This window comes from Bactrocera neohumeralis, chromosome 3, assembly GCF_024586455.1.
Source record: "Bactrocera neohumeralis isolate Rockhampton chromosome 3, APGP_CSIRO_Bneo_wtdbg2-racon-allhic-juicebox.fasta_v2, whole genome shotgun sequence".
Taxonomy (NCBI): Eukaryota; Metazoa; Arthropoda; class Insecta; order Diptera; family Tephritidae; genus Bactrocera; species Bactrocera neohumeralis.
In genome coordinates this window covers 12385572-12413249 of record NC_065920.1, presented here as the reverse complement: position 1 = coordinate 12413249, position 27678 = coordinate 12385572, and the positions used below count along the sequence as shown (strand labels likewise).

At 31.5% G+C, this 27678-nt stretch overlaps 2 protein-coding genes across 8 annotated transcripts in view; one reads left to right on the top strand and one right to left on the bottom strand.

The window, feature by feature from the left end:
• LOC126752260 (uncharacterized) overlaps positions 1–11513 on the top strand; it is a 106370-nt gene extending 94857 nt beyond the window's left edge. For 2 of the 5 annotated variants that reach the window (XM_050462951.1, XM_050462950.1), the window contains 11 exons: positions 778–1023; positions 1099–1277; positions 1519–1599; positions 1772–2120; positions 2326–2394; positions 2490–2891; positions 2959–3153; positions 6678–6847; positions 7192–7303; positions 7934–7954; positions 9649–11513. In XM_050462951.1, coding sequence (XP_050318908.1) covers positions 778–1023; positions 1099–1277; positions 1519–1599; positions 1772–2120; positions 2326–2394; positions 2490–2891; positions 2959–3153; positions 6678–6847; positions 7192–7303; positions 7934–7954; positions 9649–9840 — 2016 coding nt within the window. In that variant the 3' untranslated portion in view covers positions 9841–11513. Of the gene's footprint in view, positions 1–777; positions 1024–1098; positions 1278–1518; positions 1600–1771; positions 2121–2325; positions 2395–2489; positions 2892–2958; positions 3154–6097; positions 6314–6677; positions 6848–7191; positions 7304–7933; positions 7955–9648 lie in introns of those variants that run through there. The other 3 variants (XM_050462953.1, XM_050462952.1, XM_050462954.1) reach the window with 3 other exon arrangements.
• A 7974-nt stretch (positions 11514–19487) lies between these two features.
• Positions 19488–27624, bottom strand: LOC126754226 (chorion transcription factor Cf2). 3 transcript variants are annotated; one of them, XM_050466201.1, is made up of 4 exons: positions 27361–27623; positions 25380–26650; positions 24901–25079; positions 19488–23544 (listed from the first exon to the last, which is right to left on the bottom strand). In XM_050466201.1, exons 2-4 carry the CDS (start codon positions 26582–26584, stop codon positions 23369–23371), a joined length of 1560 nt encoding a protein of 519 aa, XP_050322158.1. In that variant the 5' UTR covers positions 26585–26650; positions 27361–27623; the 3' UTR covers positions 19488–23368. The 3 variants fall into 3 exon arrangements, with proteins under 3 accessions (XP_050322158.1, XP_050322156.1, XP_050322157.1); XM_050466199.1 differs by having other exon boundaries at positions 25380–27624; XM_050466200.1 differs by having other exon boundaries at positions 24985–25079; positions 25380–27624.
• Between the last annotated feature and the right edge of the window lie 54 nt (positions 27625–27678).

The window sequence follows — 27678 nt, the reverse complement described above, 5'->3', positions numbered from 1 at the left end:
TTTTTGTTCGTCGAGAGAGGACTTTATTTTTCCATTGCCTACACAGTCCGAAGCAGCACCTGGCAAGAGTTATTCTGCGTTGGATTTCGATGCTGACACTGTTGTTGCCGTTAATACTGGTTCTGAGATAGACGAAAGTATCTACGACTTCGAAGTTATGACTGTCAACAGTGACGTGGGAGCCTAGTCGCGAATGCGACGACTGTTTGTTTAATGACAGGAGATATTTCGTCTTGTCCTCGTTCACTACCAGACTCATTTGCTTCACATAAAAAGGGGGTTTTTTCTTCCCAGGCTGTTATTTCATTTTCATTGCTTTGGACGGTTTTGACGTGGCGGATCCCAAACGCAGCGCACAACCCTGTGGAGGGATGGTTCGCCTTCTCGCTTTAGCTCGCCTTCAAACGGATGTTCTTTGTTTACCCAGAGGATACTTTATCTATGACCGGAAGTCGTGAGCTGCTTGAGCCATATGTAAAAGAATCGTTTCTGGCCACTCCCAAGTGAACAGCAATCAGAGAACTTTCCTCACTTGCGTGAGCTTCTACAAGTGACTCCATCCTCCAATCTAACCGAACAACATCAAGTTCATATATTTTTATTTCGGAATACTTTATGCTTGTGAAGGGTATTATAGCTCTGTTGCATCCGAAGTTAACATTATTTCTTGTTTTAATTTTCCTTCTTGTTTATTTTAAAAAAATATATACAACATTTTTATTGTCTTCGTATATTAATTAAAAGTTTTTACAACTTTATTTTTTTGTTTTCCTGCAGTTTTTCGATTTCTCCGACATCGCCGAAGATGCTGCACGCCAATTCACTGAATTTATTACGAATAAATTTGGCACCTCAGGCCCACCATCGCAGCAGGCCATCACCGCGGAATTGCGTGAAGAGCTGCGACGTCGTGCCAACGGCATTGCCAGTTATGCATTAAACGAGGATGAGAATCTGTTGGCGTTTGCAATTGCAGCGCCGAGCATACAAACGGTTGTGGTCAAGTTCAGGGATGACGTAACGGTGAGTGCTGACACTTTTTGAAAATAATATCTCTCTGTTCATGTTTTTATTTCGCCTTTTATTTGTGTGTGGCAGATACCACCGGATCAGATACACAATAAAGCAATACTTGGTTCCTATTGGCGTGAATTGGGTGTGGCGTGGAACAGCACCGAGGGCGCACAGGAGTGGGGTGCACCATTCCGGGATTGCAATGTGTTGAAAAGACGTTGGCTGTGGCCGTTTCGCATTACATTTAGTGAAAATAAAATAAAGTAAGTTATTATGCAGTGAATTGAAGCAAGAATTCAGTATTTGCAGCAGGCTGATCAAGGAGGTGTTAATTTCAAATTCAAATTTCAAAAAAAAAAAAAAAAATCGGTTCCATTCGTCATTTACTATATGTTTTGGGTGTATAAAACTAGTGGCTTTTAGTCTAAATACTCATAAACATCACTCTTACTTATCACTTTACATTGTTAGTACTTTTCATGTAAAAAACTTTGCATTTTTCAGAATTGGAGCTGTCGCCTTTATTGCTGCTGATGAGGACGTCTGTAATGATGGGCTGGAGGAAGTTTTCGGACGAAAGCATGGGTAATTTCATATTATTGTATTTTGATACTGCGTTTTTCTTTAAGTAAATTTAATTTGTAGAACCCAAAATCTATACAAGTCTCCATATTTTATGCTTTATCAATCCTAACCAAACCTAATTATTATTATCGTTTTAAATTAATTATTTTTTATTTCTTCCGCATTTCTACAGCTGCGATCGCAACACCACATTTTGTTTGCTTACCGAGAATAAACCCTCGGCGACACGAGATGTCTACACCTGCATCTGTCGTGAATCCTTCTATTTGCCCAACTCAACACTACAGGGTTTTCGCGGTGATATCGTGGAAGCATCCGAGGGTTATGGCAATTATTCTTGCATACCCTGTCCCGATGGCTGTACAACATGTGATCAACATGGTGTCTGCCTACTGGGTGAACCACCTGAGGTTGTGTCAATGGAGAGCTTATTAAATGTATCTGTGGGCTCGGTATTGGGCGCATGCATACTTTGTTGTATCGTACTGAGTGTAATTGTGTTCCGGCAGAGAAAATGTAAGGTGAGCATAACCATTGAATTTTGAAATAATTTCATTTTTTTTTAAATATATTTATATTTTTTTATTTGTGTTAAAGTTGTTATTTAGTTTGTCGGATTTCTTGGTATAATTTTCACTAATATAACCTAACATAATAAATTGTTTCAATATTTCTCAAAAATCTAATAAAAAATCTTCAAATAATTTGTGCTTTCAATATTTTCAGGCTATTGCTTCAGGCATGTGGACAGTGCTGGAAACAATTTTATTGGGAATCATATTACTTTATGCATCGGTAAGTAAAAAGTAAAAAGACTAAACAAAAGCCTAAATCCAAATATAGCTCTTTCATTCCTCATTCCGTCCTCTTTTCTCTCTTCCTCCCTCAAGGTTGCCGTCCATTTCTTTCCCGCCACCACCGAACGCTGTCTACTTGAACCATGGCTGCGTGAACTTGGCTTCATCACCTGCTACGGTGCCATCATATTGAAACTGTATCGCCATCTGGTCGATTTTCGTACACGCAAGGCGCATCGTTGGGTGTTGCGCGACATCGATTTGCTGAAATATTTGGGCACAATGGTATTTGCGGTCACCTGTTATATGGCCGCCTTCACTGCCGCCGCACTAGATCTGATCGATGTGTCACAGTTGGGCACATTGCGTGAGCAGCGCACAAACACTTGCCTGCCACTTAAGTGGGAATATGTGACACAGGTCAGCGAAGTGTTAATACTCTGCTTCGGCTTGCATTTAGCTTTCGCCAGTCGCAATGCCAACACGCAATTTAGAGTGAGTAACATGCAAACCGCGCTGTTAAACTCTGTTACGTACATATATGCTAATTTTATGCTTCCAGGAAAGGCAGTTCCTCGTTGCGACACTGGCCATCGAATTTCTAGTGTCGACCACATTCTATGTGCTGCGTTTCTTCTATTTGCCCGAAATGAGTCCGAGCGCTATATTTTTAGCGCTTTTCCTGCGCTCACAATTGACCAACACCATGGCGTTGGGTTTGATATTTGTGCCAAAATTGTGGTATCAGCATAAGCAGGTGAGTCATCAAGCAGAAGTTGAAGAAGTTGGTCATAATGATGATGATGATGTTGACGAAGAGGAAGAAGATGAAGCAGAGATCGTTTGTTAAGTTCCATGTAATATTTTTTTTAATTGATTTAAGTTAAAATTATCTATTAATTATTGAAAGTATATAAGTTTTGCGTCAGAAAGTAGTAATATAGAAAACAAAGTTAGTGAAGGTGCGCTACAGCTGCGGAGTTTCCAGTATAAGTATCCTTAAATGTTTGATAGTTGGAATTGATAACTCAGTATTTCTAAATTAAATAACTAATACCTCTAATTAACGAGTAAATTTTGGATTTTACTTTTTTTTAAGTAAACATTGACTCTTCAGGTTATCGCTTCCACAACATTATATTAGATTAGGTTAGGTTACTCTGACAGACTCATGAGCCACGCATAGACCAGGTTTGGTCTTTAGCAACAACATAATATTAAATCAACTAAAATATTATATAATTTAAGCAAAATACCCATCGGTAGCGTATATTCTTCTTCAAAATTAAATTAAAAATAAAATAGCAAAATAAAAGCCTACAAAGAGTTATATAAATGCTTTCCATATATTCAAAAAATTTAACAGTTTTGTACTCATAATCCTTATTAGCCTTTTGTGCTGTCATTTTTTCTAAGAACCATAACTTTTTTCTGAAAAATATTTCACAAAAGCATTAAAATTAATAATTTTAAACTTAAAAAGCAAAATATTTAAAAATGTGTCGAAACTCTTGTTAAAGCTTTTCCATTATCAAAACTGAAAGCTTTAAACTGCTTTGTCTCCTGCAATTTCAATAATTTAGCAATAAATTTAATAATATTGTCCATTCTAATAAATTATCTAAAAAAAATTATTTTATTTTTTTTAATGGGGGAATATTTGTATAATATATTCATTGAAAACTCACTTTTTTAAGCACATTTTGGTTTCCTCTAAAAAGTTTATTTATAGCGCATAAAGACTTTTTACATTGTGTTATAATAGTTAAATATTCGGCACATAATTTCTTTTCATATTCTCTGTAAATTGAACACCATTTGTATACATTACATGCGTTTATAAAAAGTAAATGTCAAGCAAATGTGTCAAAGGAAACTGTTTTTCGTTTTTAACGCTTTGTATTTGAAAAATAATAAATTATTTTTGTTTTCAGTTAAAAAAAAAGTAATTAATTATTTATTAACTATTAAAAGTACTAATAAAACTAACTGTATATAATAACAAACCATTTTAATTATATATGCAAATAATTGAAAAGTTATATATTTATAAATATAAATTAAAACCAAAAAATAAAGTCGAGCTATGAAGTTGCTGCAAGTGTTCTGCGTGCGTTTGTTTTCATAATTTGTTTGTGTTAATTGCAAATTTTGTTGTTATTGAATTAAATATTTTTATTTTCCTCTTAGCCTCAAACTTTTCATTGGTAGCACTAACTTAGATAATGCATGAATTAGTCGGAAGCTATTAGATTTAATAGTACTCAAGCTATAATTGCATCTGCATGTGGTTGTTAAACGCATTTAATTCAGGAGAGCATAACATAATGTTTTATATTTTTTATAATCTGTAAACTTAAGTCAAACACATTGTAATAAATATATACCATTTTTGACAATTTATTTTATTATTTTTTTTTTCAAACAATAATTGTTAAACATTATTTTTAACTCGAAATAATAGCTAGTATAAAATAACTCCGCGATTATATCGCATAGAAATTAATGGTGGAAATATTATTTTCATACATAGACATACTATGTATCTTACACAATCAAACATACATACATGTAAAATATAAAAATAAATAAAATACTTTCCTAATTTAATACTTCTGTATGTATGTACACAATATCACATTTTTCTACCACCACCACACTACTTGTATTTTATGAATGCCTAATTATGCTACTATGTCTGTATATATGTATATCACGTTGAGGACGGCGTGACTCACCGGTGGGTCACTCTGGCTTTGATTCAGAACTATTTTTTGTTAAATGAAAAAAAACTATTTCGTATCAAGACAAATATCTAAATATACTTATTAATATTTGTGAGTTTTTTTAAACTACTACTACTACTAATCGCCGCATCGCCGTCCTCAACATGATATATGTATGTGTGTATGTATGTACCTTTATACAATAGAGACAATTTTGACAGCACTTTTGTTCTTGTTGTTTCTGCTCGCTGTATGGCATGTTTTCAACATATTTTGCTCTCAATTAAAAATTTAGAGTTTGTTATTTTTTTCATTAAGCCAAAAATCGGTTTCCTATCGTCAAAATTCGTAAAAATAATATATCTTATCGTATTACCCTAACAAGTCTCTTAACTAAATTCGCAAACCAAAATTTGGCAGCAGAAACTTTTGCTTATAGCTACTCATAAATATGATATTAATCCATAATTAGTTATTTAGAAATAATTATGTATACCAATTACAAAAATAGCCCTGAGCCCACTGTCTTTCTATCTCTCTCTGTCTCCGAAAATTTTCCTTAACTCATTAAGAATAAAGATTTATGTGTACAAGTATATTAGTTTACTATCTCTCTTTAAGCTAGGTTGGCTATATTATATATTAGTTTTATTTAAATAATATTATAAAATTTATTTTCATTAAAACCGTTTTATTCGTTTTAGTTTTTAATTCAAAATGGCAGCTATAATTTTACATTCATATATATACATAGATATTTTTTTTTTGTTATTTTTTTATAAACAATTTATATATTTTTGTAACTATTTTATATTTTTTATAAATATTTCATATTTTTTTATAAATATTTTATATTTTTTTATAAATATTTTATATATTTTTTATAAATATTTTATACTTTTTAAATATTTTTTTATGATAGTTCAATGCCAATTTTTTTTATTTTTCTTGTTCTTTTATTTTTCTGTTCTTTAGCGCCAACGTCAGAACAATGTACAATAAAAATAACGCACAAATAAAACACACAAATAGTTAAGCTCCTGCAAAGCAAATTTACAACAACACGTTCCTTTAACAAAAAAAAATTTAATTCAAAAACGTTGAAACCTTGTTCAAACAGTTTGCACAAACAACTAGTACTAACGTATATGACACAACACAATAACACCAACAAATTACTATTTTTTTTGTGATAATTTCGCTTTAAAGTTATTTTTTAATTGAATAAAATTTAATTTTTAAATTTAAATTTTTTAAAATTAAAATTAAAATTAAATTTTATTTAAAATTTAAAAATGAAGTTTTTTTTAATTAATTTTATTATTTAAAATTTTTTTTTGCGATTTTCTTTAACATTTCTGTTCTCTAAGCAAATCTTAAATTTTTTTTTAAATAATCATAATTTTTTTCTCTCATCCCTACTTAATTTCTTCTAACATACATACAAAATCTTCAACGTATGTAACTATCACTCTTCTGTTGTTGTTGTGTTATGATTTTCGTTACCATCCTTCGTGTGTTTTGGCAGTGTTTGTTGCAAATTCATAGCTTGCAGGTCCCCTTGCCCATGAATCTATCAATACGTTTACCTGTGGATGCTTTCAAGGTCAACGATCCGCAACGTCTGGGCGGTGGTTATGCTGGTCTATGTTTGGGTGATCCCGATATTGGTGAACTGACCATTGCCGAAATGAGCCCAGAGGATATACGTGCTGAACTTAAAAGGTATGTTGCACCAAAACCCAGCGGTATATTAGAGGCGTTCAGAGCAAATTTTTTAAAGTCCTCAAATTTTATTATTTATAAATAAAAAAAAATATATTTTTTGTATTAAAAAATTTTCAAAAATCTAAAATTATTGTAAATAAATCGTTTTTTAAAAAAAGAATATATTTTTGTATTAAAAAAAATTTCAAAAATTATATATTTTTGTAAATAAATTTGTTCAGTTTTTAAGATCCATACTTTTTAGTAATAAAGTACTTTATTGTCAATGCCTCTAATATACATAAATATGTTTAATTTAATATCGGAAGATAATAATATTTATATATGAAATTTGTTTGCAGACTGTATACACAACTTGAAATTTTAAAGAATAAAACCCTACGTCAAGACAATCCGCATATAAGTAAACGACGTGGCGGACGGAAAGCTGGACATCGTCGCTTCTCGTTACAAGTAAGCTTTGCATATAATTTAGAAACCTCTAGCCATAAAGCACACACACCATGCATAAAAAGGAAAATGTCTAACAAGAAATTTAAAAATACATATATATACACCCTTATTTTTGACTATAAATAGTATTTGTTTAAAAATTCGCCATAATTTGCATACATTATTACAGATTTAAAGTTACTGAGTCCAAAATCAGTGTATATTTATAATCTCTACATCGATTTGTATACATATATATATATAATATAATATATACATATTTAAAAACAGGAATTAGCGAATTAGAAAATTTAGTATTTGAGCATTCGCTTAGCCTCATTCCCGATTTAGTGTTAATTCAGTTGGTTATCATATATAATTACATGCATTACAATCATAACCTACTTAAACCTTAAATTCAGTTTGTTTATACAAAAAGTTATGATATCAGAAAACATAGTCTATACAGCCCACATACATATAATATATATAATAAAACATACATATATGTATTACCCATAGTTAGCTTATAAATGAGATTTCATGCATACCAATTCTTATATTGATTTTGTAAACAATTCATTTTCAATTGTAAACGTTCATTATTAATTTATCGTAAATGTTTTCGTTACCAATTTCGTTACCATGTAGAAAAAAGGAAGCAAAGATAAGGTAAGAACCGAAAACACATCGTCAAAATCTCTCCTACTTGTGTAGCTAACAAATTTGAATAAAATCCCCCAATATCCCTCGTATTTTAATTAACTTCTTGACCTGAAAATTTGTTGTCCCACATTAAACCCACCTTACTTTCCTGTTCTGCTCTTAAATGTGTGAATATAATTGTAAATCCGTTCGGTGTGCCCGAGTACTCTGTATATATTACTGGTCCAAAAATCTTTCTATAAAATTGTGTGCTGTGAGTTGTTGTGTGTTGGAGAGTGTATTAGGGGGTGCAGAAACGTGTTTTCTTTTGCATTATATAATACAAATAAAACAGAAAATACTTTCTATCAATCTCAAAGAAGAACGAAAGAAGACTATATGGAACCCCAAATTTAGGCCATTGAGGGATAGAACCTTTAAACGGCAACTCTAGAACTTTTAAACTAAATTATTTGTATATACACTCGTGACCACGCAAACCTTACCACTATACTTTCTTAAATTGTTTTTCGGTATTTTTCGTTCGTTCGGGTTTTTTTTTTTTCAATTTGGCTTTTTTATGTTTTTAGTAAGCAGAAGTAAACTAAATTATATTATTTAATTATAATTATAGTTTTTAATTTATTACATTTAATGAGTAAAAAACAAATTAGCTTTACTGTGCTTATAAAAAAGCAGCCGATTTTATTGTTTTTAATGTGACATACCGACTAAACTTCGTGTTTCAATTAAAAATAAATACAATAAAATATTAATTTCAATTATAGTGTAAATGAAATTAAATTAAAAAAATAAAAAATATCACTTTTTCATTGCATTTCAAAGCCACAGAAACAAACTGTGTTATCTTTCACACACAACTATAGGAAAATCTGTGTTGCTTTAGATTTTTATGTTATACTAGACTTCATAAAGCCAATAATGAGTTTTAAAGATCAAGGTTTAAAGCTGCGATGCGTTCAAAGGACTTTTCACATACCTTAAAAAATCTCTTTTTTTATGAATTTATAGAGTCTTCTTGTATCAAGAATATATAAAATAATATCCTCATAAGTTGTGTCGGTCCTATGTTCCATCTAAACACTGAAAAAATATATAACTTATGTGGGCACATAAATTATTTATCGGTACTCGGCAACACAACCTTTAAAGATAAGATATAAAGATAATTCTGCGACCACAGCACACACTCTCGACACTGACTTCCTCTTTTTACATATGTACGTGTATAAATCTTTATAATATACCTTGTAAGAAAACAAATATCACTTATATGTACATAAATGTGAACAATCCCTTCCCAAATAGCTTCCTTTTAATAAAAAAATCATTATGCAGGTTCCTACGATTTATTTGAAATTTTGTTTTTACACTTATAACACCCATTAATACCATACATGGATGTATATATAATTTCAATGATTTGAAGGTAGAAATAGCACGAATAGCATGCGCTCGTATTAACTGTATATCATCATTATATACATACATATATATTTTTGTTTTTGCATACATACGTATCTTGTAAACGCACAACTTTTCTTCAACTCTTTTAATAATACAAAATAAAAAAAATGATATCAGCACAATGCCAGTACGCCTAATAGATGTCCATACTTATTAACTATCACACAATTAAAAAAAATCATATATTTACCTATAATAATCACTTTGTTTTACTTATTTTTTCGCAACTGCAGGCTCTAAGTGCCAAACACCGTAGCAACAAGCATCATCAAGATATTGAAATCACCGAAGCCGAACCATCGCGCACACCCGAAGACTCTGTGTGCAGTGTAGAGGGCCCGACCGATGCCGAGATATCGGGCATTTCGCATTCAATGCTATCACATTCCGCCATTTCACACTCAATCGTCTCACATTCGAAGTGAAATACAAAGTCTACAACATGGGTGTGAAAGCAGCGTGACAAAGTGGTTAAAGAAAAATCGTAAAAAATTATGAAATCGAGTGAAGTGATAATAAGAAATGAAGTTAAAAGATTTTGAAGGTGATACGTGATTAATACCTTTTTTGTTTTTGAAAAATGTTGTAAGCACCTAAAACGGAACTATTTCCAAAGATCTGATAGCTGACAAATTCATTATGTACATACAGACATATAGATTTAAATACGCTTCAGAAGGTAAGCAGTTATAACGTATTTTATTATTTTAGCTATGTATATGTATATATATAATTTTTTTTACATTTTTCTAAAATTTTTACTAAGAAGTTTATCAATTTAGCATTATTTAATTCTAGTGAAACAAAATATATAATTTTTTTCAAAAACTTTATATTTAGTTTATAAGTTTTCAAATGATCGATTTTCCTTCGTTATCCTGTCTTAACATACCCAAAAAATTGTTTGCAACTTAAAAGGGCAATGAAATAAATGCCAACTTCAAGCTGAGCCTAATTTTGGGGTACTAACATTTCGAAAATGTACTTGAACCTAGATCCAAACTTTCGTTGCACAGCCAAATGTTGTAGTCTGCAAAACTCCAATATATATCTAAGTAATTTTTCAAAATTATACGGTGGAGGACTTTAGTTAACCAACTCAATTAGTACATTATTAAGCAAGTCGATTAAAATCAATAAGGATTTACGGCTATTTTCCATATTTAAGCAAAAGCTCATTAGCTCTCTGCATGTGAAAAGCTTTCGAAAGTTTTGAGCTTTCATAAGTTTCAGCTCCGTGCACTCTCATAAACAATTAGACTATTTCCTTATTTAGGTAGGTAGGTAGGACCTAGACTAGACCTTTAAGAAGCCCATTGTGAAACCACGGGAACTAATAACACCTCTGTACTCTACATTCAAACGAAAGCTCATTAGCTGCTTGCGTATGAAAAGCTTACGAATGTTTTGAACTTTCATAAGTTTCAGCTCCGCGAGCTCTCATAAGCAATTCGACTATTTCCTTGTTTAGGTATATAGAGTGCCTGTCTGACAACGCATTTCACCCAGACTAGACCTTTAGGATGCCCATTGTGAAACCACCGGGACTAATAACTCTCACTCTGTCGTCTTCTTGCTGAAACACTCCGCGCTTCTGATGAAGTTCAACAGTACAAAAAGTTTATCTGTGCAACCTTTGAAATATCGTCATGAGACCCTCGACCGATGATTCCGACCTTTTTCCTATACAGAGCTTTACATTCGCATAGAGGCCGTTTTATTATCTCCTCTTCTTTTACCTCCCGACAGCTTCTACAATAGTCATTATATGACGTTACTAGTAGTGTGCTGGCATATCTGCTTGTTGAACAAGTTAGAGAATGGTTCCACCGAGACCCCGCTGTGTTTATAACATATTTGTCGATAGTCCATGTAAATTTACTCTTTTCCGGGATCTAATTGTAGGGTGATCTGGCTAATTCATCTGCTTACCAGGAATATCACTATGACCTGGACTCCATTGCAGGTTTATCGTGAAATAAGATGTCCAATAAGAGATCAAGGTATTCCTTCACCATTTTATATGAAACCCTAAGCAAGTTTAGTGACTTTTCACCATCTTCTATAAAACCGTAAAAGACTTTAGTGATTTTAAACCGACTTGGTATATATAAATATATTCCTTGTTGAGAGCAAACACCTTGTCAGAACAAGAAAACTTTTCTTTAATTTCTGTAATCTCCGTTTGGAAGACATTGGTCTGGTAGACGGAAGGTGATTTTGTTGTCAAAAGGCACCACTTCCCACTCGATTATCTAGTTTGAACCCATTCGTATAGATGCTTAACCCTGCGTCCCTGTCCACCTCGCCCTTTTCCCACTGTTCTCTGGAAGAAAAGGCACTTTTGAGAACCGAAATTCTATAGGATTACGAATTTCCTTCTTTTACTTTGACTTATTTTTTTATATTAATTTTCGCCAAGTCATTTTAAAATCAAATAGAAGAAAGATAATAATATAAAAAATTATATTTTTTTATTATTTGCTGCAAATAAACGAAATATTAAGCAAAATGTATGATACGAATAAGCTTAAAAACACTACTAATATATGATTTACAATAAAAAATAATAATAACGGTAAATGAAATAAAATAACATTAATAAAAAGGAAGTGCTACAATATAATAATAAAGAGCGAAGCCCACCTCTGTAGAAAACAGTGAAAACATTTACTTTAGAATTGTGCTGAAGACAAAAAAGTTACAATGATTTTTTGAAAGTTGTTACGGTAACTAAAGCACTTTTTAAAAACTCAAAACAAAATGCACAAACTTACAGTAGAAGATGAACATTTAGCATAAGAAACCTAAAATTGTTGACATAAAATGTATGTATGTATGTGAAATGCTGTAGAAAAATTTACTAACAATTTAACGAAAATGAAAATTTACTGAAAAAAACTTAAAGCTTAGAAAGCAGCAAACTTTTTGTCCCCCTACCAAGACGAAGCGCCTGTACATATATAACCTACATATTATAGTATAACCAGTAGTATAGTAGTATATATATAAATAAAGAAATAACAGTAATGAGGTATACTTTCCAGCAGCAAGCGTTTTTCCAAAGCGAAAACTACCATTACCAACTAACTCGCTTTAATTTGGTTCCTCAACTTTGCTTTTCGGCTTTTAGTCTCTGTATAGTTACTATAATTTGCCTTTTCCAACACAATTTTTGCACAAACTTCGCTGTAAAATGCTTAGCTATTGATGTCTGTATGTAATTGAAGCCGAAGCCTAATTTGAGCGGCGCATTGAGTTTAATGAGAGCTTCAAATACTATTAGTCCTATGATAAAGCGCAGATAATACTTTAAACATTACACACACACACATGTATGGTATGTATGTGTGTGCGCAGTTTAACTGAAAAGCCAAAAAAGTACTCAAATCAGTTGTAAAATTGGAGCTTATAGTCGTAATATCTACATGTTAACTGTATATGTGTGAACAGAGCACAATTTAGTGCGCTCTCTTTCGTTAGAAATCCATATACATATGTCTATATGTAAGTGTATTGCGAAAAATGCCATTTTTACCATATAATTTTTTAAGCAAAATTGAAAAAAATCAATACTAGCTCTAGCTCCTGCATCAAGCTGAAAAATAATTCAAATAATATGAAATAAAGTGTAAAAAATAATTATAGACGCGATGTTGTTGAATTTGTTGACTAAGAATGATTATACAGAGTTCATAAAAACACCAGTTGTTGCATAATTTTAAACGTAAAAAAATACAAATTCAAAAATACTGTTTTGTAAATAAGCTTCCAAAAAAAGCTTCATGGCACGAAGCTTAATTAAAACATATAGTACTTCGAAGCTTGAATATTTTTTGTAAAACTGGCCGCCTTGAGATATGCAACCATTTGAACATTTTTTGTTTTTCAAATAAATTTAGTTTTTAATTTTAATCTTTTTTTAAAATCTTTAAAATCTATTTATATAAATGTTTTCATCCAACGTTTCTCGGTCATCAAAATTTTTATCTTACAGCTTTCTTATAAAACTAAATTTATTTACACTATCTAATTTTTTTTAATTTCTGAAGCTTGGCTCATTCTCGCCAAATTTTTTTTTATAAAAAGGAATTACTTTTTAGGACCATCTTGGTAGCTGTAATCCACCAGCAGCTATTTTTGTTGCTCCAGCTCCGGGAACCGTGTCTAAATATCCCAGAAACGTTATTAATTTTCAGTAAAAAAACGATTTCATTGAGCAATGAGCATGTTTTTCACAGAAACCATCCCTGCAGTCGTCTGCTTGAATCGAAGCCACTTCCTGGTAACATCAAGAGCTCTATCCACTACTACGTCGACGACATCGTCCCATAAGCCAACCAGACTTCGAACGCAATTAACTTTAGACACGAACTGACCGCCATTCACAGTGAAGCCATCAATATCTTCACCGACACCCTCTCAGTGAATTTCGTACTAGATATCAAACCACCAGCCATTACAAACGAGGAGCTCTAGTTGCCACAAAAGGAGGAGGAATTTCGATATATAGTGCCGAATTAACAGTCCTTGTCCGGATAAAAATCCGGGTCCGTTCCGGTTACTTAGACCTGACGGCCGTGGGAATGGTCGAAATTACTTCAGGAATGTTTTCTGCCGCTACAACAACAAGAAGTTGCCGTGAGAACTTAGAGTGACCCACGCTCAACTTCGGTCTGGAAATTGTAGCAAGTAAAACTCGTACTTATCCAGAATCGACCCCGACCTCCAAATACATGTCCAGCGGGCAATGAGTCGCCGTATGACACTAACCACCTCTTCGCATGCCCAGCGAAACCCACTCAACAAATTTGCTCGATCTACTGTTAGATGACCTCAATGACAAACAACCTGAACCCTACCCTAATGAGAACTAGACAAAAGCCTTAACAATAACACCATCTACAAGCCTTTTTATCATTATTGGCATTAAGGCAATACACCTCGTGGTAGAAATTCGACAAAACGTCTAGAGCCTACCGCAAATTAAATGAGGCGGCAAATTCATCGGGTTCGTAAAATATATGGCAACCGATATGATTCAACCTTGGCCTAGCAAAAGTGGTGGAGAAGGCGTCTGTATGTTTCCACCTCATCTTCCGCATTGCAAATTTGATAAGTTAGACACTTATCATTGCGGTGATGTGAGCTTTGCTAAGAGATAGCAGTTACATGGACCTTTTACGTTCCACTCTGAGCTAGAAGGCTCACGCAACCCTACAATTGCTGGATGTTGACCAACGCTTTCTGAGCTCTTACCCCATAGAGCCGCGTCCGAGTCCACCAAGACAGGGGAAACCCTTGCTCATTCCCATCCTGATGGAATGTCTTTTCTTGTAAGCTCATCGGCGCGATAACGTTCGCAATTGACGGTTACTTTCTCACCCTCATCATTTTTGAAGAAATAGGGACCAAACCGTTGCTTTTTCTGGAAGAAATGGCAGCTTTTGAATCTCTTCAGATCACTCTTCGCCGTAAAAGAGGCAATTTTGCTTGTTTACATACCCATTGAGCCAGAAATGGATCTGATATGCTCATTCTTTACAAAACGTGAATTTTCGTAATAAAATTGAACAATTTGTGAACATTCTTCAGGCATAAGTCTTTTCATGATGAAGTGCCTAACAATACTGAACAATAATAACATGACAGCTTGATACGACTCACGCGTGATCTGTCAAAAGAAGGCTTGTAAATAGTACCTTGTACTTGGATCACCCACTAGTAATTGAAGTTTCTCATTCTCATTTAAAATATTCAGAAGCATTTAGAGCCCTTTAATTTGTTTGTTTTGTTAAGATCAAATTAAAGATTTGCATTATATCCCAAGGTCGAGCCCAAACAAAAAAGCGTACAATTCTGAAGTGTCCACTAAGTGTAAAAATATTGTAAATATTGAACAAATTTAGCCAGCAACTGTGGGCAAATATGAATGTATTGAATAAAAACAAAATATTTGCAGACATACATATATACATAAAGAAGTTAGTTAATGTACATACCTACAAATTTACGTATTTAGCGTAAAGGGCGACAAAAATAGCAAAACTAATTTGAAAAAATAAAATAAGTGGCATACTGATTTATGTATGTACATATGTAGCTTAGTTGGAAACCGTGCAGGTATTGAAAATACGCACAGTAAGCATTATTCAAATCTACATATATACATGCATACATACAAATATAACTAATTAGTTGAAATACTCATAGAAAATAATCAAAAAATGTTAAATTTGCATTTAGCATACATATATACATACAAATATGAACTATTATACATTCATAGATTTGTACAGACATTAAAATATACATAGAGAACGATAAAGTTTTTGAGTAGAAGTGCTGCAGCAACTTGGTTTGGTTAAATGTTTTAGACCCACACTTTTTTGCGGTACATACCAAAAAGCAAAAACAAAAACAAATACCTTTACATTGGTGTAATATACATAAACGAATGCTGTAGAATAATAATAGACGAAGCAGAGATCAATATACACACATGAAGTCATGCATAGTTAGATTTTCAAAAAAAACAAAAAAAAATCTATACATACATATATTATATAATCATTGAAAAATATACACGAATGTATGCAATAGTCTAAAAAGCAAACGAAAAAGAGTCCAAGCAAGCAGGAAGTAGCAAAACTCTATTATGAAGAAAAATAAAAATCACAATAAAAAACAAAAACAAAAAATAACAATAAAAAACCAAAACAAAAAAATTATAAAAATAAAAAAGCAAAAACAACAAACTGCAAATCAAACTGTGTAGATAAATAGGCATTTTACAGTTGATGAGTTAGAAAAAAATCCAAAATCTACAAAAAATAAAAATTGTAAAACCTCACGAATACCATTACAAAAAATTTGGGCCAGAGAAAATGCATAACGTTGACATTTTCATTTTCTTCTTTAAAAGTGTGATAGCAGTTTAGGAAGAAAACTGAAAATATGTGCAAAGAAATTATATAAAAAAATCAATAATAATAATAATTATGTCTTAAGTTACTAAAAGTAGTTATTTTCGAAAGGTCATAGCGGGAGAAGCAGTAAAATATATGAATTATAAACATACATACTATACATTATATAATGGCATACATTATATTATTTAAGTTAGAAACTATGAAAGAAACATTATACTCATACATATGTACATAAAGTTAAATGCAACTATGGATTTGTGTATAGGAGAATTATATTTATATAGTCATATACATATATATGTATATAAAAAAAAGTATGTGATGCCCATTTTATTATTTTTTAATATTTTTTTTCTGAAAAATATTTTTTTTAACAAACATACATTTTTTAATATTTTTTTTAAACATATTTTTTTTTTTTAATTTCAACAAATATAATTTTTTTAATACTTTTTTTCTTAAACATTTTTTTTTTATTTTAACAAACATACATGTTTTTAATTATTTTTTTAACTTTTGAATAATTTTTTTTTTTTTTTTAATTATATTTTTAATTATATTACTACCGAATTGAAAATTAGAAATTAACTTCATTCAAATAGAAAAATAAAATTTTCCAATAAATTAGATTTTTAATTTTAATACCAGCAGAGGGTCTAAAAAATTCAAATATAATATTTTTAATTAAAATTAATTTTTAAAATTATTTTTAATTAATTCACAACCCAAAAACTACCAAATAGTTTTAAGAATAATTTTTTTGTTTTTAACCAAAAAAAAACTATTAAAATTAGACTAGTGCCGAAGTCTTTGAAAATGATAAAAAAGAAGGAGATTCATAGTAGGTTGAAACCTATTGGAAAAAAAGATAAAACATTAAAATACTTAAGACTTTTTGTGACTTTGAAAATTGAATTTTTCTTCGATTTTAGGTCGAAGTAATGTTTCCTCCTTAATATTTAAATTATAAAAAAAAATTATTTCGGAAATAAGAAACTAAGTTCACACTAAATCTCGTGAAAAAAAAACTATTTTTTTGTTCCAGATAAAAATAAAAACGCAAAAAAGTGTTTTTTTTTTAATTTTTCACATAAATTTTGAGGTTATGTGAAAAAAGTCTCTATGTAAAAGTTATAGATCTTTTCATTACCTACAACATTGCGATATTGCGTTTTTCTGTAGCATTCGTAGTTTTGCCGGAAATCGACATAAACCGTTTCCCTCCTTTGAAAATTCAATCACAACCCTCCCCTTCCCGACCACAGAGGGTCCGTAAATTATTTTTCCTTTAATTTTTGCTATTTTAACTTTCGATTTCGTTGATTTTTACCCTTCTTTACTTTTTTTGTATACAAAACCAGCTAGCTTGGTCTATATAGTATTTAAATAATATCATTTTTCGACAATATAGTATATAATAATATTTTCGATATTAAAATATAAATAACATTTTATTTCGATTAATGCAAATATATTTAATAATTCAATATTTTGAAACCGGCAAAAAATGCTAAATTAAATAGATATTCCCAGTTATTACCGATCATTTAAAAAACAAAACACTAACCAGTTTTGAAAAATAGTATACATATTTTAATTAAACATACATTTTTTTTAAACTGTTTAAAATTCTTATGTTGTTCTATTCTCTAAAAAAATATTATGCCTTACGTAACAAAATTTGTTTGTTAAAAATATAAGTTCATCATGCATTTGTACATATTTACATATGTAAACATAATTTTTTTATACACAACATCATTAAAACACACTCATAGTTGCTTACCTACATACATATATACATACATATATATACACTTATTTAGCATTGTAAAAATTGCGTATGTATGTTGGCCACCATGTAGATACATACATACCTAATTAGCATATAAATATTTATAGCAAAAATGATAACAAAGATGTAAAATACCTACAAGCATATTGTAAGTATTTATGTAAGCATATATATATAAATAAATACCGAAAAGTATGTAAAACATGATGAAATTAAATATTGAAGCATTAAAAATAAATAAACAATAAAATACAAATAAAAAACGGTTATTTTACTGATAAAAAACAAAAATTTCACAATAAAAGTAAGTATATTGCGTTATTTTTATATACATTTTTACCAAAATAATTTAATTATATCCAAGATAATACGTAAAATTCATAAAATCAATTTATTTTTCTTTAAAACAAGCATTTTATGCGTAAAATCGCATTTAAACTGCTTATCTTTGCGCCACAGTGTAGTTGCAGGCTGCGCTGCTTGCGCTCTGCCGGCAGCGGCACAAATTTCTGTTTCTGAAAAATGCCACATTGCACCAGGCGCGCATAACTGCCCAGCAAGCGGCGGCCGTGAAAAATGCACGAAATATGTTGCATACTTTAAGGCGTCAATGAAACAGTGCCGGCCAAATAATTGGGCAACGCGTTTTACTTAACACAGGGTGTTCCAAAAATCGAAAATAATAAAAATACTACATTTTTCTTTTCTACTGAAATATTTTTATTAAATTATTGCTCGCACATCTTTTACATGTACATTCATTCATTCATTTTGTTAATTGTTCTTTTGTTTATATATTATTCATTTATTTATTATATTTTATTATTATATTGTATTTTTTCGCACTTTCGTATGAAGTAGAGTCGCACACATAATTATTTGCTTGCTTCTTGCACTTCGTTTTACAATGATTTTTGAATATACAATTTATAATCATAATTATGTATGTGCAAAAATGTTTTTAGTTTCGTTCTGCAAGTATGTTTTTTTTTAATTTTAATTTTACATAACGCTAATATGCATTTAAAGGTGAAATTTAAAATTTGGTAATTTATTAATTTTGTTCTGCGTTTGCACATAAAATAATTACAAATTTACGGCAAATGGCTTTTAAATGGTCGAAATCAATTGTCATATGTATGTATAAAGAAATTTGTTGTGTTTTTAGGTTTTTGCGTACTGCATGGTAGGCCGCTGGTGGCCGATCAACTCAAAGGGTATTGAATTGGCGCTAATTGTGCTTGGATTGCGCTTATGTTCACTTTTGCTTAAATTTATTTATTTTTTGCTTTAAATTTTTTATTTTCATTTCTTTGTGTTTGCTTTAATTTTACATTTAACTTTGCTTTCTTTGTTTTGCCTTAATTTTACATTTTTCCTTGCTTTCTTTGTTTTTGTCTTTTTTGTTCTTTTTTTTTTTTGTTTTGTTTTTGGTTTTAATGCTTAATTTCTGACAGTAAATTGGTGCAGGTTTAGGTAGTTATACAAAAGCGTTTGTTCTTAGTCTGATTTTGGTGTTTTTGTTTAAGTTTAATTTTTTATCGATTGCGTTCTACTGCTATTTCATTACATTTGACAATTAAAAATCGATTTTGAAAGACTTTTTACGCGCAACTGTTTTTTCTTTGCAAATTTCTTGTGAGTCTTAGACTTTAACTAGCTTTGTTTGTTTTTTGTCTTGTTTTTATTATTTACTTATATATTAAAATAGTTGTAAGCTTAACATATGTAATCTAATTGCTGAATTTATTACAATTTCGTTAAACTTTTGTTTAAAAGGTGTTTTTTCTGCTTCATACTTGCTCACTTTGTTCGCCTGCCCACAAGTGACATGTTTTTGTTTTTTGTGATTATAAATATATTATAGTTTACATAATATGTTGCAGTTTTCTTTTAATGTTAGTTGAGTTTAAGTTGTTGCTTAGTTTTGTTTATTAGTATCAACTTATGCAATCATTGTGCTACGAGTGTATAAATTTACATAAAATGGTTGGTTGTAGTTTCACAATCTACTGTTTTTGTTGTTTTTTCATTATTTTTTGATTTTTGATTTAATTTAATTTATTTACTGTTACACTGTCTGTATATGTTTATATGTTGCTGTTGTTGTTTTTGCATGTTAGTAGTAATGTTCGTTTTATCATCGCTCCTCAATGATAGTTGTTCGTATTTTTAGTGTATTTTAAGGGTATTTTGTTGCTGTTTTTGACTTGTTAGTTTTGTTGCATTTAAAATTTCACTTATAGACTAAATTACAAATATTGTTGTTTTTTCTTTATGTGTGTATATATTGTATATATATATATGTATATATGTAGCTATTTGCATTTATTGCACATTGCGTAAAATTATAACGCAAGCACGCCGATTAGTATGCTGTCGCAAGCGGTTTTGTTATTTTATTTGTTTTTGTGGTTTAGTGTAAAGCTGTTACAATTGCATTTATTACATAATCTTAATTCATTGCTTTTCTCCTACAACTTATATTAACTTAAAATGCGAAAAATATATACGCACAAGTGTTTAGAAATTATTTCGTAATAAAATTCATAAATAATGTGAAAACAAATAAAAATAGTTCGTTATGTATGGTAAAAAAAATACGCAAGGCATGTAACAAATATCAAAATGGTAGACACAAAAATGTTCAACACAATAATTTAATAATTTGTTTTCTGTTTTTTATCAAACTACGTTTTATAAAAGATACTAACTTTAAAATTATGTAACTTTAAAATATGAAAAATTATGTGAAAGAGCAAAGTAAAAAAAAAAATATATGTATTTAAAACCAGCAGAGATCCCGCTCTGTTGTGGGAAAAGAAATTAAAATAAAATCTTACTTGTAAGTATGTAAATATGTATGTATGTGTGTATGTATCATTACAGTCAATGCGCATAAAAAAATATTTAATATTCCACTTGAAAATATCACTAAAATTATAAGAGTAAAAATACAAAAAATTTTGAGAAAACAAAAATATACAAAAATTTTTTTACAATTATACTAAATTTTTTTCTGTACATGTGCTAAACAAGAGACAAATATTGGATTAATTGGGTTAATGTTGATGCAGATCGAATTGAAAATTGCTATTTTTTCACGCTATTTTGTTTAATTTCTTAGTCGTTGTTAAACGGATATTCAAAAAAAGGTTAAAATATATTTTAAACATAATTTCTCGAAGCAAAGCAAAACGAAAACATACATACACACTCACATATTACTAATTTAAAAAAAAAAAAAATAAAACAAAAAAAATAAAACAATAAAAATACAACAAAAAAAAATAAACTAAAAAGTTATAGCTTTGCAGTAAAAATCGTGAGAACGTTTCTTAGACGGAAAATGATGCTCAGGTCTAATTTTTGAGTTTTAGGTCGTCAAAAGGCATTAATAGCTTAATGTACTTAAAATATGACCAACACATTTTTAAACATTTAAAAAGATGTTCTCAACATCAAGCAAATTTTTTTTACATTTTCATAATAAAAGTAAGTAAAGTATTTACAGAATTTATAAAAAAAAATTTAACGCATATAATACAAAATTAATTTTTCATGATACGAAAAAAAAATGTTATTCAGTATTTTAATGTCTCGAAATGGTTCATAAATATGTTAGACAATATATTTATACAATTATGTAATGCTGCTTTTACATTGTAAAAATTTGTGCGTGCGTGGAGTTAAAATTTTAAAATTACATAATTTTTTTTTACAAAAGCGGTATTCAAAAAACATAAATTAGAACTTATTATTAATAAAATTAATTTTAATGTATATAAAACCAATTTTAATATTTATAAATTAACTTTAATATTTATGAAGTCAATTTTAATATTTATATAATTACTTTTAAAATTTATGAAGTCAAGTTTAATATTTATAAAATTAATTTTAAAATTTAAAAAACAGTTTTGATATTTATGAAGTCAATTTTAATATTTAAGAAAAAATAATTTAAAATAACAGCAATTATTTAAAAAATTGCATTTACCTCATAATTTTAATAAACTGATAAATTTTAAATTGTTTACTCAAATCGATTATTCGTTTTACAAGCAAATTTTTTTAAATATACATATGTAATATGTATACATGTTTATAATTTTTTTTTCAAAAAACCACATATATAAAATGCTCATAAAAATCACAAAAAATATACAATAAACAAGCAAGCAATGCACAATTCAAAAAGTGACAATTTTAAGTGGATATCAACACAGCTCGGTTACGAAACAAGCAATAATGCACTATAAAAATGTTTAGTTTTATATGTACATATGTACATATATATGACTTTTTTTATAAATTACAAAAATTAAAAATAAAAACCTGAAACATTAAACATTAGATTTAGGTTAGTTTTATGTTAAAAAGTTCAAATATATGTGTATATGTATGTATGTATATATTTGAACTTTGCATTTAATAAACTACTCGTACAATTAGACGGTGGTAGTCCCACATTTTCACTAAACTTTAGCACTAATAGATTATATGTATATATGTATATTAAATAATTTTTGTTTTTTCGTTTTAACTTTTCTTGTTGCTGTTTACATGTCCTCATTTGCATTTGATTTTTTGTCATTTTGGTATTTCACACTTACATCATTACACATAATTAACCGGCATTCGCCTTTACTTAGTTACAGCTGATTGTGTTTGTTCTATATTGTTGCTTTAATTTGCGTTTCCGTCTTTTTTCATTTTAGCAACGCCGCCGAAAATAAAGTCCTTTTTTTGTTTGGCGTTATCACTTTTTCTACTAACTTTCTATAATTCTTTATAGATTTCTTGGCGATTTGTTCTTTGTTTTATCGTTTTGTTTTTGTTGCATTTCCAATTGCGCGCTCATTTCATTATCAACTGCCGCCGTGGCCCCTACTGCAATTGGCTGGAACATGTTTAACGCTACAAGCCGATCGAATGCAGTACAAAGTCGAGTTCTTTGTTTGTTGTCACGTCCTCTGATTGTTGTTGTTGTTGCTGTAATTGTGGTGGTTCTTGTTGTTGTGGCTGATTAATTGATAAATTGATTGTTGCAGTTGTATGATTTGTATTAGTTGTTGTTGCTGTTGCTGTTGCTGCTGTCACAGTTGTTGTCTTCGCACTCGCCAATGTCTCGGCTGCACCGGCACCAGCCGTCGGCACCATCTTATCACTTAGCGAAGACTATGTTAACAAACGGCCACGGCTACCCTTGCCAATCGGTCTTCCCTAGAGTGGATGTAACTTGGTCGTGTGTACCGTTAGCGCGCTGCGCTGTGTAAAACGCTTGTCACAATAGGGGCAGGTGTATGGCTTTTCACCAGTATGTGTGCGTATATGCTTGGTGAGGTAATCCTTGACACTGAAACGTTTCTCACAGTAGATACAATTAAACGGTTTCTCACCTGCATAAAATTCATATTCATTTGCATATTTGCAGCCGATGTAAGCAAAATAGATACAGATAGAAAAAGAAAAAATATAAACATTAGCCATATTTATAGATGATAAATATAATATGTATATGCAGTCAGCTGCGTGGCCATGACCAATGATTTGTTGAACTAACAAATGTAACAAACTATAACAAATAATAATTAATAACAAAATTACAAACAGTTCAACAAATCAAAATTTTAGGCTATGGCATTAGCAGAAATTTTTTATTAAAAAAAAATTCAAGATGATTTTTTTGCTTTTGTAATCATACAATAAATACAATACAATACGTTTGATGAGATGGAGGAAAATGCGAAATTGTTGTGATGTGGGTGGTGGCTTAGTGGCAATAGGCGGACAAATAACTATTTATACTTATGTTTACAAGCGAGTGCTTAGAAATGATCACAGATGCGGCTGCTTGAATGTGATCACAGCGGCGCTGCTATGATGGCCAATTGAAGGTATTATTATTATTGTTTTAAACACTAAAAACTTCTATTGCAAGGGTGCGGTTATTAAGTAATATTTACTATTTAAAATTTGCCGAATAAAATATATAATATATAATGCTAATATTCTTACTTTTTAACTTGTTTTATTATTACATATTTAAACACCATATTTCACAAATCTTTCACTGTGCTTACACTTATGTAATTGCGCATTAAGAAAGTATAAATATAAATATAAGCATAGGTAATTGTAAAGCAAGCTGAACAAATATGTCAATTGTATCAAGAATGTGTTTGAAAATCATGAAAATTTCTGCGACTTCTAAAATCTAGTGTCATATGCTGGTAAATATACACAATTCGTAACAAATTTTAGTATACTATTTACTTTCGAAATGTTTTTTTTATTTATAAACTTTTTTTGCGCTTCTATTGGCCATCACATTGGTTTATTTAGTTTTTTGCTTTTTTTTTTTTTTTTGTTTTTGCAATAAAAATGAGCAAACAATGAGATGGAATTTTATTGTTTGTCATGAACGTGCGCGCAATAATAATTTGCAATAGCTTTCTAGTTTAAATGAAAATAAATCACATTCAAAATAAATATTTAGATATGGAATTTGAATTTCTAGATATTTTTGTTTTGTTTTTCTTTAGATTAACGTATTTAAAAAATACACTGCATTTAGCTGAGCTGAGAATAGTTTGAATTGTTTTTTGGTTTTGAATTTGTGGTTTGATTTTTAATTGGTTTTGTGGTTTGAGTGGATTTGACTGATTGATTGATTGAATTGAACTGAGTTGAGCTGATTGATTGACTGACTGATTGGTTGATTGATTTTTGCAAAATATACTATATTCTCTCACCCGTGTGAGTTGTTAAATGTTTGTTCAGGTAGTCCTTTACAGTGAATTGCCTGCCACAATATCCACATCTAAAGGGTTTCTCACCTGTATGAATGCGCGTGTGCTGTTTGAGGGTGTTCGATTGGGTGAATGACTTGCCGCAGTAGGAGCACGTGTAGGGACGTTCTTTGGGCGTGACGCTGCGTGGGCGCAAACGACGATTTTTATTTTTTGGTTTTGGTTAACAGATAGAAAACAGAATAAAAATTAGTTAATAAATATCACAATTGTCGAAACAAACATTTAGATTAATAATTGAACATTTAAGACATACAGAATACGCAATGCTCGAAATTTCAAATGGCCTTTTTATGCATTTTAGAAAATACCAATCAATTTCACGATTTCGATTATTAGAAATTTCGTTCAAAGCGATTCTACATAAACAAGAATAAAATTGTTATAAAAATTAACATATAATATGAATGTGCAATGATTACTCTGCTTCGCCTGTGTGTATCTTGCGGTGCATTGCCAATGTGCCGGGCGTTTTGAAGGTTTTCGGACATTCTGGACATTTATGACGCACTTTATTTCCTGCTGCAGGGGTGGCTGCTGTGGTACTGCCTGCTGCTGGCGTTGTGCCTGTCGCATTTGCGGCGCCGGTGGCAGTTGCTGTGCTAACTACAACACTGGTAGCTCCAGCCGGTTGCTGGATAGTATACACCGGCACTGAGGCCTGCTCTATATCACCATTACCATCGCTAATGCCAAGAGGTTCTTCCTTGATTATCACATGTGGATGGCCTTCGGTGTTGCCATTGCTATTTTTATTTAGTTTTACGGTTAAGGGCGGTACTTTCAATTGAGTTGCTTGCTGTTGCTGTTGATTTGCCTGTGGCGGCGTCGGTTGCTGTTGTTGCTGCTGCTGCTGTTGCACCTGTTGTTGCTGCTGATCGAGCAAATCAGGTTGTGGCTGCCGCTGGCCTTCAAGCAAATCTGGTTGTTGTTGTCGCTGTTGGTGTTGCTGTTGCTGCTGCTGATGTTGTTGCACCTGTTGTTGATGCTGCTGTTGCTGCTGCACCTGTTGTTGTCTTTGCTGCTGCTGTTGGTTCTGTCTAGAATTCAATTCATCCGGTGGTATAGTATTCATTTCCTCAGGCGGTATAGAAGGCATTTCCTCTGGCGTTTGCGGAGGTTCAGGTTGATCCATATAGGGTGGTTGCTGAGGCGCAGTCATATTTGATGCGGTGCTAACGGAGCCACAATGCATACACTTAAACTCATCACCTTCGTGCAGCGTAACCGATGAAATGCCGTAAATGCCACATGCCATACAACGTGCCAAGAACGCCGTTGATTGATGTATTATACGATGGTGTTCGTCCAGTTCTTGCGCTGAACCAAATTTCTCCTCACAACTCATGCAGGGATACTCGATTTTCATGGGGTCAGTGACAGGTGCATTTGGTTGTGGAACACCACTCAACAACAGACCACCCACACCTACACTTGCACCGCCACCACCAATGACACCGCCGCCGCCAATCATGCCAGCCGATATGCCATGGCATAATTGCATATGCTCCTGGGCATGTTGAGGTCTTTCAAATTGTTGCCCACACATCGGGCAAAAGCTAGCCGATGTAATAACTCCGCCGTCCATTGCCAGATTTGGTAGGAATGATGTTTTCAATGTGTCCATGGTGCCGGCTGCCGATGTAATTGTTGATTGTGGTACTGTGCTCTCTGGTCGGGACAGCCGCAGTTCCTGTGCATTAGAGGACGATTTCAACATAATTTCATCAAACAAAGCAACGTTTCAACAAATGCGATGAAAATTCTACAGAAATAATGCGTTAAAGCGCGAAAGCACAATTAGTGGTGCTGTGCGTTCACTTGGTTGTGACGTAGGCGAGGCAAGGGCGAATGTGGTAAGCAAGCGCGCAACAATATATGACAGCACCTATGTATGTATGTATTTTTCTCCCCTTTTACCTACAGCAGTAGCATGCAATTGCCGCGCGGCAAAGATTTGCATTTAATGAAAAAGCAAAGTGTTAATTAGCTAGCCGATTCGTAACTTCAACAATGGTATTCCATTCGTTGTTCATTTCACAATGATTTTTTTTTGCATTTTCTGCAATTTTGTCTTTGACTCCTACTCTATATCACTTTTTCTCCCTTGTTCATGCTATCATCCTTCCACGATCTTTTTTCGTTTGTCGTTGTCTGTCGTCGCTACTAATTCCAATTTCGGAATTTCACTTTTTCTTTACTTTCGCATTTTTCGGACGCAATTTTGTCACTGCTCCGCGCTTTTCCTGCTGCTTCTTTTATTGCGACGACTGCTGTTGGTGTCGCTGCGGCTGTATACTCATCCACCGTTTGCCCCCCACAAACGCAGCGGATAAATTTACTACCTCTTTCCACTAGCGCTCCGTTCTACACTGCTCTTTGCAACTGCTGCACAACACTTACATACAGACGGTTTCCGTCGTTGATTCGGTACTTCCACACACTTCCAGCTTTTTTTGCGCCTACTCGTCAAAAGAGTCGATTTTCATCCTTTTTTGGTAATCACTGACAATATTTTGAAGGTTTTGATTTGGATTTTGCCCTTGAGTAACTATAAAGCGCAAATGGTCAACAGAAATTAAATACACCAGAAAGTGAAAATCTCGGTGAACTGATGAAAACTTTTTGGGTTCTTTTTTGTTCTGCCAAAAACTTAGCATTGCCAGAGTAGAAATACGAAATATATGTTTAAAAGTAGTACGTCAAATGGAATCCACATGG

Bases quoted from the DNA above. Each gene is read 5' to 3' on its own strand.
- LOC126754226 (XM_050466199.1), bottom strand. From the start codon at position 26,677: ATGTTGAAATCGTCCTCTAATGCACAGGAACTGCGGCTGTCCCGACCA. The intron at 25,080-25,379 runs GTAATCATTGCA...GCGCCCACGCAG, and splicing joins ATACACACAGGCGAAGCAGA to CGTCACGCCCAAAGAACGTC. The intron at 23,545-24,900 runs GTGAGAGAATAT...AATTTTATGCAG, and splicing joins ACATTTAACAACTCACACGG to GTGAGAAACCGTTTAATTGT.